Source organism: Mixophyes fleayi, chromosome 4, assembly GCF_038048845.1.
Source record: "Mixophyes fleayi isolate aMixFle1 chromosome 4, aMixFle1.hap1, whole genome shotgun sequence".
Classification (NCBI taxonomy): Eukaryota; Metazoa; Chordata; class Amphibia; order Anura; family Limnodynastidae; genus Mixophyes; species Mixophyes fleayi.
The window spans coordinates 119934810-119950814 of NC_134405.1; the positions used below are offsets into that span (position 1 = coordinate 119934810).

At 40.5% G+C, this 16005-nt stretch overlaps 1 protein-coding gene across 7 annotated transcripts in view; it reads left to right on the forward strand.

The window, feature by feature from the left end:
- Positions 1-16005, forward strand: part of TJP1 (tight junction protein 1) — a 356728-nt gene that overhangs the window by 73534 nt on the left and 267189 nt on the right. For 3 of the 7 annotated variants that reach the window (XM_075208096.1, XM_075208105.1, XM_075208097.1), the window contains exon 1: positions 13410-13559. The exons of the other annotated variants lie outside the window; for them this stretch is intronic. In XM_075208096.1, the coding sequence (XP_075064197.1) occupies positions 13465-13559 (95 nt within the window). In that variant the 5' untranslated portion in view covers positions 13410-13464. Of the gene's footprint in view, positions 1-13409; positions 13560-16005 lie in introns of those variants that run through there. 7 annotated transcript variants of the gene reach the window in all.

Here is a 16005-nt window from a genome sequence, read left to right on the forward strand (position 1 = left end):
TAGTTTGAATTGGAGGTACTATCTATATTTAATACCTTCACATTCCACTACGTAAAAAGTTGGCAACATAGCAAGTTAGCAACACTTTAAGAGAGTAGATTGCATCAAGTCTGTGAAAAGTTGTCACGTTATACTTTCAGATTCCAGAGGATTATCTCTTGACAGTTTGAATGATTTCTTATTTAATTATACAGTAATATAGCCTGACAACACCCATGGCGTATTCTGAGCAATTTGGTTTACGGTGTAATGCCATGTGACCGCTGTCCATAAGTGTGGGAATAAATATACCATAAAAATGGGGGGAAAAAAGTGGTATGAAATCATGACACCTGTGAAGGGGGCATGAAAACCACCCAAATGATTCCCCACCCCCAGGTGAGAGTTGATCCTATCCATTGACACCCATTTATCTTCCTCCAACTCATTCTCCCTAAAACATGATTGCTAAAATACACACAAGTGCACACTCTATTTACCTGTTGTCTGGGTTTGAGTAGGAGGTGGCTACCAGGCTGTGGCAGATAAACATAAGAGATAAGAGGGAAAGTAAGAGCTTTGCAGCCAGGGCCGGATTAAGGGAATGGAGGCCCCTGGGCTAAGGGCGCCTCCATTCCCCCGTGAGGCCCCCAATGGGAGCCACCCGCCGCCCCTCCGTACCCCGTGAGGGCCCCCCCCCCAAGCGCTTACCTGTCACTGTAGTCCTCCGTCCCCGGCGCGCTGTAAGCTCCTTACTGAGGAGATCTCGCGAGAGTTCACTCGCGAGATCTCCTCAGTAAGCAGATTACTGAGCGCCGGGGACGGAGGACTACAGTGACAGTGCTCAGCAGCATTGATCGGGCTGGGGGCGCCCCCGCCCCCGGACCGATCAATAATGCTGCTGAGGACTTTGAAGGGCCCCCTGGATGCCCGAGGCCCCTGGGCTATAGCCCAGTTAGACCTCGGGTTAATCCGGCCCTGTTTGCAGCACAGTCTGGCAGCAAATCAGAGTCCAGCTGGGTAGCACTGAAAACCAGAATCCCTAATCATAACTTAAGCATGACATATTCAGTTCAAGTAAGGTACGAATGCAAAGCTGAACTTAATACGCTATACATAATATATTTACATTTAGGGTCTTATTTAGAGTTTTGCGTGAATACAGCTAGAAGATCCAATTTTGCACCTTAACAATATCCTGTTGCGTTGCAGAGGGCGGCAAAATTAAGATTTGCAGAATGATTTATAGTTGGGGGGGGGGGGGTACATCCTAACTCAATTGTAAATAGCAGTGTAAAAATAAAGCTGCCCAATATGTGTGTGATACATGCATAAGTATGCAGTATTGTACAAAGAATAGAATAGCAGAATGTGAGATAGACAAATAACATAGTAGCTACGGGATGTGATAAGCTTCCCAGAAGAGTTATAACTTCATCGGCCACTTAAAATGATTAAGGTTAGGAACCAGTCTGATAGCATGAGGAAGAGCATTCTGGAGAATGGTAGTCAGCACAGGATGAGTCCTGAAGGAAGGAATGTGAAGTGTTCATGTTAGTCCTTCTAGTAGCAGCAGAGTAGTGAATTTCTCTGTGTTATTTTGAACAGCTTGTTAAAAACAAGATTGTTGGAAACATATTTCTATTGGAAAAGGGACTAATGTATACATTTCTGTGTCAGATTTAACAAGAGATGCTTTATGGTAATTTCCCTTTACAGAACAGAGGAGAATGTAAACCTAAAATGCAGGTTGTTGTCACATGCAAAACTTTCCGGCAAGCAGAACTGAAGACATTGAAGATAAGGCTGCAATAAGGAAAGCATTTTTTTTACTGGATTCACTTGCACCTAAAACAATAGATATTATTGCCCATGTCAATCAAAACAAGATTCCAGCAGTTGTTTTGGCCTTAGACGCTGAAAAGGCCTTTGATAGGCTTTCATGGCCTTTTATGTTTCGAACGCTTAGCCACTTTGGACTGAACGGGGCATTTTTATCGGCCATCCAGGCTTTATATCATCGTCCCTCCTCGTCTGTACTGACAAATGGATTATTGTCCCGGGCTTTCTTTTTAAGCAACGGCACAAGACAGGGTTGCCCCCTATCTCCTTTATTGTACGCCTTGAGCATCGAACCATTGGCGGCCGCCATTAGACAAAATCCAGATATTACAGGAATTCAGATCGGACCCCGTCACTTTAAAATTTCATTATTCGCTGATGTTTTATTAACGCTTTCTAATCCCCTAGTCTCGCTCCGAAATTTGCTTAAGGAACTTAAAGAGTATGGCTCTATATCGGGTTATAAGATAAACAACTCCAAATCCGAAGCCCTTTCACTACTAGTCTCCAGCGTAACTAATACTGCTCTGGAATCATCGTTTAGATTCCAATGGCGCCCCAAGGCATTACGATATTTAGGTGTTCAGATCACAAAAGAATTTAGCCATCTGTTTCAAGCTAACTATACCCCTCTCCTTGAATCTATAAAAAGAGATCTTATAAGGTGGGATCCGCTTTTTATTTCCTGGTTCGGCAGGATTAATGTCATAAAAATGAACGTTTTACCTCGAATTTTGTACTTGTTTCAGACACTGCCCATTCCAGTCCCAGACACTTTTCTAGCTAATTAGCAATTAATTTGTGGTAGATTCATCTGGCAAGGGAAAAAGTCTAGACTTAAACGCTCATGCTTAGCTAAGTCTGCCCACTCGGGTGGATACGGGCTCCCGCTTTTTGATCGCTATTATTATGCAGTCAATCTTAGTCATGTCATTTCCTGGCAGTCTGCTCCGGGGGCCAAGAGATGGGTTGACCTTGAAAACGCACTTACTCCAGACCACAATTTGAATTCACTTCCCTGGCTCCCTCGAAGTCAGAGACTGGCCTCAGTCTATGCACATCCTTCTATTCAGTTCACACTTAACATTTGGGACAAACTGCACAGTAAATGGCAGCTTACCTCGTTCCCCTCCCCTCTCACCCCGTTGTGGCATCACCCAGAATATCAAGGCATATGCACGTCCTTGGCAGGAAGCGGGTATTACCCAGTTTACTCATATACTAGGAGAATATGCTCCTCGGACTTTCCCAGACTTGAAGGAGAGGGCGGGTCTCCCTTCGTCCTTGCACTTTGCGTATATCCAAATAAGAGGTTTCATGCAATCACTTTGTAGGACAGCCAAGTTACGTTCGCCCACACCATTTGAGAGGAGTTGTATGTACCGTGTTGGAGCCCCCGGACTGATATCTTTGATTTACCATGTCTTCCTGAACCCAGGATCTGATTTCAATGAAACGTTTGAGACTGCCTGGGAGCGGGACACCGGCAAAACCTTGGGACAGGAGGGATGGTCCAAGCTCAGACTCAGGATTTCCAAGATCTCTATCAACACCTCAATAAGAGAAAACACATTCAAAGTGTACACAAGATGGTACATCGTTCCTAGGAGATTACACATAATTTACCCAGGCTCTACAGATCTCTGTTGGAGAGGATGTGGGGAGGTGGGGTCATTCTACCACATTTGGTGGACGTGCCCTAGTATCTCTGATTTATGGTCCCAGGTTGCTGACCTTATCACAAAAATTCTAGAGATTGAGGTGTTGCCGGACCCTCTGGTTATGTTGTTGTGTTCTCGGGTCAGATCCCTTAACAAACATGCCGATAAACTTGTGCAACATATCTGTGCCACAATTCATTTGCAGATAGCGAGAGATTGGAGGTCCTCCTCCCCTCCAAGTCTTCACAGTATAGTCTCTCGGGTCTGGTACATGGCCTCAATGGAATATATTACTAGTCTGCTTCACGACAAATTACCACACTTTCATAAGGTGTGGGACTTCTGGTATTCTTTCCATCAAGCATCAATGCCCGCCACTCAGTAAACTGCATTTCTTATACATCTTCCAGCAAGGGATCTGTACCCTCCCTGGGGGTTCGACGTGCATGTTTCATCCCCCTCGGAAGGCTCATGCTGAGGCCCCCCACTTTTCCTCTTCCCTCTCAATGTTTCCCTCTCTTTTCCTTTCTTCCCCTCTATTACTTCCCTTTTCCTTTTAATAAAATCTTGGAAAAATACAACAACATGGGTTCTCCTAATAAGGGGATTCTCGAAGGCATGAAGTTGGATTACACCAGTTATACTTATTTAGTTATTTTTTGGGTCTATTGCAAGTGAATATCAAAACAAACCGTAATATTATTAAGGAGAGTTCCCTTCCATCCCCCCCCCCCAAAAAAAAGCGTGGGGGTCGACTCTCGAACCTAACACATTCTCATAGGGAAGGCTTATCGGTTTGTAGTGTCAGTCCACTAATCGTGTTTTGTCTATGTATATCTTTAATGTGCTGTCTTGTTTAATGTACCCCATTATTGTCATTACAAATTGTATGTAACTCATGTTGTTGCTGAAAATAAAGAGATAAAAAAAAAAAAAAGGCATGGAAGTTCTGACCTCATTTAAATCCAAGCTTATCGCATTGATTTGAACCACGGTGCAAGTACGCTTAACAGTACTTGCCGTACGTAGACACACACAACAGACTGCAGTATACACAAATGGGTATGTGTAATAATAATAAATAGATATTTAGTGTTACTTTAATGATTAAAGGGCTTATTTACTATCTTATTGACACAATTTATTAAGACAAATTCCCCTGGTGGTATTGCCTGGCAGTGGTAAGAGTAGTCTTATCGCCTTGCCAGCCAGTATTTGCGCCGCTGTAGTTAATCGGTCCATGGTACTTGTACCACTGCTGTCCAAGGTAAATAGGCTTCCGGTAGTAAACCCTTTATGTATTGGGAAAAACCCTAACTAATTGACCTACAAATGTGGAAATATCAAAACTGTGACAGATCCTACATTTGAAACCTCTCAATATTCAGTGACAGGATTCAGTCACTGTCATCATATAAGTCTAGTGTACACTATAACATACTTATGTTACAGTTATCATTATTAGATCTACCAGTAAAGTAGAAATGACTAATTTACAATTTTGCAAAAAAAAAAAAAATCAATTTAGTTGTGTATTACAGCCCTTCAAAACCTGCTGCCTCATTTACCAGTCCTACTTTACCCCATGACAGGCATACCCTTGTTCAGTGTGTGCAAGACCATTTTGGGTAATAAGTAGTTTTTGATCTTTTTATTTCCAAAGACGCAATTTTAGACTATGAAATGACCCTCAGGCCAACCAGCCAGCTCAATATGAAGCTACATCTAAAGTGAAAGATGGACCCTACAGTTTTTTCTGGTTGTCATCACAGATGTTTACTCACGTCATGAATTTTTCAATGGAGAGCCACTCAGTGTTATATTACATTACCTTGTCCGACACAGCATCCTGGCCATGAATTATTGACCTTTTTGTGTTTATGGCAATTACATTTTAAAAGCCATTATTACATAAACCCTTTAACAGAAACAATGCCACTCTAAGATCTATATAATTTATTAACACCAAATGATGGATTATTGAGGGTGGCAGGAAGATATCCACAGCAGACTTGTTAGAAGAGATAGTGTGGAGTAATTTACAAACTTTAGTGGCACATTGTATCTTCACTTTTCTGAATATAAAAGGGGACGTCAGGTCTGCATTTATTTCATATGACAAATATATGTGCACATTTATTATACTGCATTATTGTAATTGTGGCTTCTTGTACAGATTTCCTATAACTTATAACTTCATGGCCTAAATGGTCTTTTTGGTTGTGGACGTTTCATGCTCTTCCTGTAAAGTCAGGCACACCTTTCTGCATACGGAATCTCCACCTCTACTACTTCATTTAAATATCTCAATTTTGTGGATATTCAATATCTTTAAGCATATCTTGCACCTATTATGTAACAATAAGGAACATATATTCCCCCACCCTGTTTTCCCATTAACAGGCAAACATACCAGCAGCTACCTAGTTGTGTAAAAGAATTCAGTGTCTCATATAGCTAGGTACAGGGTCAATAAACTAAATTTCAATACATCACATTGCAACCCTGCAGGTCTACTTTGCAAAAGACCCCAGTGTCCTGAAGTCGCAATTTCTTTTGCATGCATCATACATATATGAAGCAATGAAAGGCCAAGCGGTCATGGCCATGTTTAGAGTTAAGTCTGGGCATTCTGAGTATGCCCTAAATATATGTAGATTTAAGGTCATGGTAACAGGTACAGCAACATTTTAATTAGAATTCTAGAATATAGGTGAATGCTGCTTGAAGCATGTTTATTTAAATTATATTTAACATTTATGCTTTCTTTCCACTACTTCTCCCTCATTTTTATTTATTTATTCTTTTAAATAAAGTTAAGGTTAAAGCATTTATATGCTGATTATATAAAACTCATAAAGATATACAGTCCCTGTATTGCTGAGGTTCCCACCTTTCACTGTGGTCTCTCTCTTCAGATACAGGAAACACCCGACTCTAGCTGGTTCTCTGTCTCAGACGTCTTGCAGAACACGACAGACTTACACTTGGGCCATCAACTGATCACCTCACTGAGTCATCACCTCAGCTGTCACTGAGCCACCCTCTCAGCTCCTCATTGAGCCGCCCCCTCACTGGGCCGTCACCTCAGTTACTTGCTGAGCCGCCCCCTCCCTCACTGAGCTGCCCTCTCAGCCGCCTCCTCAGCCCCTCGCTGAACCGTCACCTCAGCCCCTCGCTGAGTCGTCCCCTCAGCCCCTCACTGGGCTAGCTGAGCTCTCTACTGAGCTTCAGACAGTTGTAGTCACACTTCTTTTCAAACTCTAGGGCATGAACAGAGGGTAACAAGCACCCTCTAGCTTGTAATCATAACACACCTTCCAACTTCCCGCCCCAACTCACAAAATCTGGAGTGAATGACCATGGGGCAAGGCCACCCATGCTGAAGTTCCTCTTCCATCATTTGGTCAGGGTCTTTCCACAACTAAGACCATAACAATTCTTCTGTCTAGCGGTCTTGTCTTCCTTCAGCTCTTTTCTGTTTGGACTTTGCAAATGTTGCACTTCTGTGGCTAGAACAGTAATCCTTTGTCTGGTTGGATCTGTAAACTCCCGCTCTGGAGCTGCCTTTATCTTAACTTTAATATTGGTCAAGTGCATTTATTTTCCTATGCACACAATTAACTGGTGCTCATTTTCCCAGAGTTTCTCCAACTTACAATTATTTTCTGGTTAGGAACTTTGTACATTGAGTCTGTTTTTCTTAAGCCCATGACATGCAACAACTATGTGCTTTTCTTGGCATTTCGATGATATTATTTTCTAGCACCTTTGTACAAACGCGTCATTCTTTTTTTATTAACACTTTGATCTTTGTATATAACTCTTGATTTTCCCATTTTGTTTCATGCTCTTGTGCAGATTTACTCTGGTTCTGCTTACTTCATGCCAGCTTCTTTCTCTATGGTAATTGCAACCTATATACAACACACATGACCAAAAGTAAACTGATTATCAATCTTTTTCACAGACTTTATTTCGCACCAAATTGCAATATTGTTCAGTCTTCACCATCCTTTCTTGCATCATACACACTCATACACAAAGGTATCCTACAGTGCTTTCTGGACATCCATATTGGTCTGTTGTATTACACATTTCTTTTTATTCCTTGTAGATACTTGAGTATGGCACTCCTATCCCCTTCAATTCCTCTCCTCCTCTTTATTTATTTTTCTGCCTTTTTCATCTCCCCTTTTTCTTCGAATTAATTTACTTATTTATATAAGCTTAAAATTTGAAAATTACACATTGTCCATATTTTTTTAGTTTAAAAATTGTTTTATTATAAATTTCATTATTATTACAACTTGTGTCTGTTCCTCTATGAGCTCCTGGATTTGGGCTTTGTGGATTTGCTTAACCTTGTTCTTGGATCTGTCCAAGTCCTCCATCTTATATCACAGTTGTTTGTTGTGTGTTTTTTTTAATTCAGCCTTTAGTTCCAACACCTCATTCAGTGAGTAGGCCAAGGCCATAGCTTTGATCTCTTTATCACAAGCTTCTGTTTTTGCATGGTCATATTCCTCTGCATATTTGGTAAAATTATTGTTTCCTTGCTGAGTATCTGATGAAAATCCTACTTATTTTTTGCAACATTAAGAGGGTTCATTTAAACATTTCTATCAAGCTATATCTCTTATATTCCAAAGTATGTGTATAAAACAACCAAAGAGATTTCTTTTTCTTCAAATAACTCTTAAATAGTATCATTAATTTTACAATATTTTGTTCACACTCTGTCATGAAATACTTACTTGCTAATTTATATGAATCTATCTCGACGAGAGCTTTACCTATAACAAACCCTGTTCCCATGGGAATTGAAAGGTTCGCCCTTAATTGGCTGTCCCCAGGACTTAATCACTCATCTCATCATCTCACCCTACAACCTGTCCATCTCGACCCTATTCCCTCCCAACTTCTCCACTCCCTTCCCTCCACTGCATGCCCACCTCTAACTCACCTCTTCAACCTGTCTCTCTCTACTTGCACATTTCCATCCTCCTTTAAAGATGCGCTCATCTCACCAATTCTAAAGAAACCATCTCTCGATCCAGCCTCTCTCTCAAACTACCGCCCTATTTCTCTCTTCTTTGCCTCCAAACTACTTGAGTAGTGTACAAACGCCTGTCTCACTTTCTCTCCTCTCCATTTCTCGACTCTCTGCAATCAGGCTTCCGTCCCCAACATTCCACTGAAACTGCTCTCACAAAAGTGACTAATGATCTACTCACTGCAAAGTCTAAGCGTCATTTCTCCATACTCCATCTCCTGGACCTCTCTGCTGCTTTTAACACTGTTGATCACCCTCTTCTCCTACAGACCGTTTAATCTTTTGGCATTTGGGACACAGTTGTTTCCTGGTTCACTTCCTATCAAACCACTCCTTTAGTGTTTCTACATCTGGCACATGTTCCCCTCCACTCCCACTATCTGTTGGGGTCCCACAAGGCTCTTTTCTTGGCCCTTTACTTTTTTTTATTGTACACCTCTTCTCCTGGGGCACTAATTCGCTCATTCAGCCTCCAGTACCACCTCTACACTGATGAAATCCAAATCTATATCTCATCCTATGACCTCTTCCCTTCTGTACTATCTTGTGTAACTGTCTTTCTGCTATCTCGACTTGGATGTCACAATCCTACCTAAAACATATCCAAAACAGAGCTTATTATCTAAAACATATCTAAAACAGTGCTTATCTTCCTTCCTGCCAGAATCACCAACTCCCTTCACTGTTAATAACACCACAATTTCCTCAGTCTCCCAAGCCCGCTGCCTTAGTGGCACACTTGACTCCGCCCTCTGCTTTATTCCTCACATCCAGACTCTCTCCCAGTCCTGTCGACTCCACCTTAAAACCATTGCCAGAATACGTCCTTTTCATACTCAACATGCTTCCAAAACTCTTATCCATTCTCTCATCATCTCCCGTCTTGACTACTGCAACCTCCTGTTATCTGGCATTCCCAACACCCATAAATTCACACTTCAATCCATCCTAAATGCTGTTGAAAGACTGGTCTTCCTTTCTCATCGCTCCACATCTGCTTCAGCACTTTGCAAATCCCTACGCTGGCTCCCTGTGTCCACAATCCAAATCAAATTACTCACCCTTACCTACAAAGCCCTCAACAACACCACCCAATCATACATATCAAATCCCATATCAAAATACTCTCCCTCCCACCCTTTTAGATCTACCTCTGACTTGTGCCATGTCTCTTCTCTGGTAACCACCTCTCATTCGTGCCTATAAGACTTCTCCCAACTTATGGAATTCCCTACCATGACCAATCAGGCTTTCCCACAGCCTTTAAATCTTTAGACATTCTCTAAAAACCCATCTCTTTTTTAAAGCTTACCTTATCCCTGATGATACTATTCACACTAATACACCCTCACAGTTGTCCCACTCTTCACTCTAAGCCAAACTCGCTCCTCTTGTTTCACCTGGACCCTCTTCCACTTAGATTGTAAGCTCTTTAGTGAGCAGAGTTTCCATACCCTTTGTTTTCATGTGTGCAATTATTTTGTCTGCCTTGCATGTCCTTGTTTTATGTATTTCCTGTTTTCCCTACTGTACGGTGCTCCAGAGCAGTGTGGCACCTTACACATCTATGATAGTATAATAATAATAACAATAATAATAATAACAATAATAATAAAAATAATAGTGATAACAGGTGTAGGGTGGCACAATAGTTAGAAGCAAATAAAATAGACTGACCTAAAAGTTCCACTGCGGTTACCAAGTCCACTAGGATGTATGATGCACCAATAGGATATTGATGTAGCAGAACTTGAAGTATGCAATACCCAAGTTATACCAGTACTATTCTTGGCAGTAGAGAGCATGGCGTAGTACAGTGAACCACAAAGTATGCAAGCTGTAATTTCAGTGTTTGGCAAGTACTGCTGTGGCAGAGTGGAGCAGCACAAGAACTGATCGAGACAAAACAGGAGCACAAGAGCAATAGGAAAACTTGTAGCGTCAGTAATGTCCAGGCAAAGCAGGAGTGAGTTTTTCTGCCAGATGACAGAGATACTTCTCTGTAATAACATTTCAGCATTCATTGTTACATAAGATAAGTAATAACAAACAAATCTGATAATTCAATGTGACTTCTGGTTGACTGGATTCTCTACCAGGGTCTTAACAGCATTACATGACACCGGGCAGAAAAGTGCACTGGGGCCCTACCTACACAACCACTCACAGGTATAAAAATGAAAATTATTTATAAACACATTTTTGTGTCAAAGGGTGCAGAACAGAGTCAAATAAAACCGAAACAAAGCCACTGTAGCTTTATAGCCTTCAAACTTCATTGCACTCTGTTCCATTTCTGTCATTATTTATGTTTAGTATGTAGCAGCTGACATGGACAAAAATATGGTTAAAAATATTAGAGCTTTATTATAGCTTTACAGCTTAAAAACATGATGTATGTTGATTTTGTCTTGCTTAGGCTAGGCACACACTGGAGGTTTATCAGCTAATTATTGGGCCAATCACCCGATAAATGACTGCTCAGCCACATTTCGCGTTAGTGTGTATACTTACGCAATGAACGACAACCGTTCGACAACCGTTCCAAAGTGCCTATTGTCGTTTAATTTGGTTGGTCCTACTGTTTAATAATCTTGTTTCAATCACCTTACGATCATGTCGTGTGTATGCACTCATGATCCCGATCTCCATAGAGTTTAGAGTCATGTTTTTATCAGCCGATGCCGGCAATGAACATGTCCTGGTGACTAAATGTAGAGAGTGCTGTAGATGGAATAATTTGTTAGTTCGTTCTGAGACTGAATATTTTGTTTCAGAGTCACAGAAGCTAACGAAATTCGTTATGACATTTGGATAGCAATAACAAGGTGGTTAATCAGTGTGACAAGAATGAATGAATAAATGCATATTGTGCTGTCATTCGCTAAATGACTATTGGACCAGTTGAAGAGCACAGATCTGAATGTAAATCGTGTGTAGTGTGTATGCATGAATCACCCAACCGGACAGACCTTCAGTCATAGGTACAATCGTTGTAGACAACAGATTGGTTGGAAAATCTCTGTATCGCCCAGAATGCCCATGTGTTAAGACGGCTTTGTTCTCTACCAGCTCTTGAAAGTTAGGTGGAAGGCTGGAACAGTGCCAAAGCAAGGCTGTAGAGAGGATTCCATCTGTCTACCTGTTGTGTTTGTTGTATTTAATGTAACCCACTATATAGAATGTCTGTTCACATGTGTCTCTGCTCAGACCTCATGCGGGACATACAACAGATTCACAACTCCTCACTGAGTTGTATTCTCCAAGATGGATTTGGTGATACACCTTTTCAATCCTGTTGAGATCGATCCCAAGCTCAAGAAATTAAATTCAAAAATTCCAAGAGATGTCCCGCCAGACATCACTGCTATGTCTAGCTGTGCACTTTGTCACATGTTACTGTAAGGTATCTCTGCTCATTTTTCTGCACACCTCTATGGGGTGCGAGGAACAATGAGTGGGCATTTCAGGCTGGACATTGTCTCTGTAGACTGTACCAGAGGCACAACCAGTTGAAATGAATCTCCCCCTTAGTTTAACAAATCCACCAGAATCACAAAGGTAATTTAAATCTTGACTCTTCTTATGTATAGAATGTCTTTATTGACTATTCTGCACCACACTTCATACATAGATGTGCAAATTTACCTGTTGTCTAACATTGCAGTATGGATAGTGACAGGATGCCATATAGTCTAATCATTATCACCATTTATTTACATAGTGCCACCAATTCTGCAGAGCTGTACAAAGAAAATTTATGATTCATATTAGTCCCTAACCCCATTAGAGCTTACAGTATAAATTTCCTAACATGCTCACAGACTAGGGTCAATTTGTTAGCAGCCATTTAACCTACCTGTATGTTTTTTGGAGTGTGGGAGGAAACTGGAAAACCCGGAGGAAATCCACACAAACAGGGGGATAACATACAAACTCCATACAGATAAGGCCATGAATCGAACTCATGACCCCAGTGCTGTGCAGAAGTGCTAACCACTAAGCCACCATGCTGCCCCCCAATTGTCAGCCATTAGGAAAAAACAATTACTAAGGTATTTTCAAGAACATTTGTTCTCCATGTGAACAGCTACAGGGATAAATAGTATGGTAAGAGTTACATGTTGTATGTGGCAAATGTTCCAAAAATATTTTGTAATTTTATATTAAGCAAATCTGTTTGTTGTGGAAACAATAATAATAACAATGATAATAGTGTTAATATTCTATACAATCGAAATATGAATATATGTATTGTAATTCTGCTATACATTTCCAGTACAGTTGTTAAACCTGCTTAACAAAAGCTTGCTAATTATCACTTTCAATTATCTGACTATTTTTTTAAAATTAAGTTTCTGAGAGAATAGAGATGTATAATGATCCTTAAATTACCTAGAAGGCTGTACTTTGGCTGTTTCCTTGGGTGGTATCAAATAATTGCTTAATGTGCTCACTGCCCGTAGCCAGCACTGCCCCCTCCTTTGCCCATTGCAGTGATGCCAGAGTGAGGGGACCAGGATGCTCTGCTAATTTGGATCACTAGGTGTTTGGAGCCACAACCTCATTAGACCTAAACCAACAGAGAGGGGATTAATGGAACGCTATTCTAGGCGCTAATAGGATTGCTGGGCTTCAGTGAGAGAGTAAAGGAGGGAGGGGAGAAAGAGATAGACAGAGACAGAAGAGAGGGAAGAAGGATGGCGCTGCCACCTCTAGCTGTCAATGTTATCTCTATCTGCCGCTCAGAAATGGCGCTCTGCTGACAAGACACGCCGAGGGGAGAGGAGAGCACAGCCCGACAGAGGGAGGGAGAATACGGGGGTCACAGGGCAGGACGGCAGATGCCTGGGAATCCCAATTTCATGATCGCATGCAGAGGTTTGAGGGGGGGCATCGGAGGGGAGAAACAAGGGGGGAGGCAAAATGAAATACCAGAAATACCTGACTGTGCTGCAGATGGCGATTGGAGTGACTCCTTCAAACAGGGGGAACATTCTACCTTATAAGAGGAGGTTGTGGTGAGTATTTTTCTTATTGTTACTGGGTGGTATGGCGCGACCATGGTGTCATGCATAATGCATGTTGTGTGAAACATAGTTCATATGTATATATAGCACTGTATATATAGCACTGTGTATGCTCCATTTAACATGCTACATGTGTTGTCTACATGGTGCATTTCATTTGGCTTATTAGTATCATGCACAAGACATATGGCAATAATACATTGTATGTAAGGCTATCATGCACATGGTATGGAGATGTTGTGATTGGTGCAGCGAAGTCATGGGTTTTATCTGTGGCTCTTTTTTTCTGTAAAATACATTTCTGCAAGTAAGGTGCATTTATTCAAGCATATTTAATTTATACTAAAGCATATAGGTATTACTAATGTGCATGACATATAATAGAGTAATATTAATTACTCCAGTTTTGTTGCATGAATTCACAGTGCATGTCACTATGTTCACAGTTGGGGTATACACTGCATCTGAGGAATAATGCATTGTTTATATACTTCATGCATGCTGAAATGAGGTGTATGATGGCATAGTAGTTCATGCATCCTCTATTGTTTAAATGACTGATGGCTAATGCTAGGTGTATATTTATAGTGTGTATGTATGGGCCACAATGCATAATACATGTGTACAATATGATAGAAGATGTATGGCTATTGCCCACCTTGCTTGCTTCTGATGCTTGGTAGTAGCAAACATAAAGCTTCTCATTAAGAAATAATTTTATTTTTCTTTATTGCTTTCCGTTTTTATGGTACTGCAGTACAAATACACTCATCACTTGGTGTGCATAACTAGAAGGTGTTATTAATTCAAATACATTTATATACAAGAAATTCTTAGACAGTGAGCACATTAGAAGTGACCAGTGTGCAATGATGTTGATAGATTTTTGGGCAAAGGTGTATTATTTCTAAATATAACTGATGCTGTACAGCTCCCCATTAATGTAAGTGGCCTCCACTTTCCACAAAGCCTGTGCAGAGTAGCAAACCACAACAAATGTGAGATGAGCAACTGATAGTGATCTATGGATTCTGATCAGTGATGTGTATTAATTAAATATATAAATATTACACACATAGGCTCACTAGTAATTGACAAGCAGTACAGAGAAGAAGCGTGTGCTGTAATGCCTGTGTTAGTATGAAGTCATCTAATACCATCCTTGAGAGTAGGCATTGGGAGAATACCCTCACTTCATTGAACAGTGTACAGTGTAATGTTTTATTATTATGCTGATTGTTGTGTCTGCAATGCAGAGAAAACCTACTGGGGTTTACTGTGTACATGTGCACACTCTGCATGTGCTGTATTATTCTGTGTTTATTACACACTTAATTTATCATGTGTATACATACAAGGGCTTATATGTCATGTTAGAGCATCCACTAATATTTTGCTAATCAGAGAAAATAATTTTAGCTGATAAATTGTAAGATCACAACAGCATTACCTAGATTGTACACTGATTCATTACTGGTATCAATAGGTAATAACAATACGTGGCTGTTATTATTTTATATTGCTATTGGTATTATTGTGCATTATACAGTGTGAAAAACCAAGCGCCCAGCTGGACTCCTTAAGGTATATTCCACCTTCATATGACGTTAATCTACTGACTTGCACATGTCCTTCTGCAACCTTTACTTAAAGCATTGTTTCATCTTCCTGGCTTCCTTATGTTATGATGTCATCCATATACCATATACATATTACCAGGCAGAGATTTGTATTTTTGTTGTCACTGAACATAACAAAAAAGCTGCTTTCCAGATTCAATTGTATCCAACATAGAAATGCAGCACAGCTATGACATATGATGGGACAACCAAATAAGAAACACTGCCTGATGATATAAATACATAACTGAAATGTATAGGAGAATGCCTGCAACATAAATGTATGCAGTACATGTTGTAGGAAGGCATATTAAACCAGTAAATAAAATCAATATGAAGGTGAAAATCTCTTTAAGTAGTGAGGGAAGAAATCTATCCATTCTTAGTTTTTGGACATTGCAGTTACTAAACTGATATATATTATACAATTTATCATACTCTGTATATATACATGCTTACAGCTATTGTCTCAGCATGTATTCTGTGAATGTGCATGTGTGTGCTTGTGTATGTGTGTGATGGTGTGGTAGGGAATTTAGACTGTAAGCTGCTCTGGGGCAGGGTCTGATGTGACCGATTCAGCATTCTCTGTACTGCACAATATGTCGGTACTATATAAATAAGGGCTAATAATGATTGAGTTGGGGAAAAATGTTAAGTTGTGCTACACACACAATGATTGTGACATTCTTTTATTTATTGTACAATACAAAGTGTCATTATTTTCTGTACATGCACTGAGGGCAAAGTAACTAAAAAAGAAAACAAACATTTATTAGAAACGTTTTAGCTTTCCGGCTTCCTTCTGGGTTTTTCAC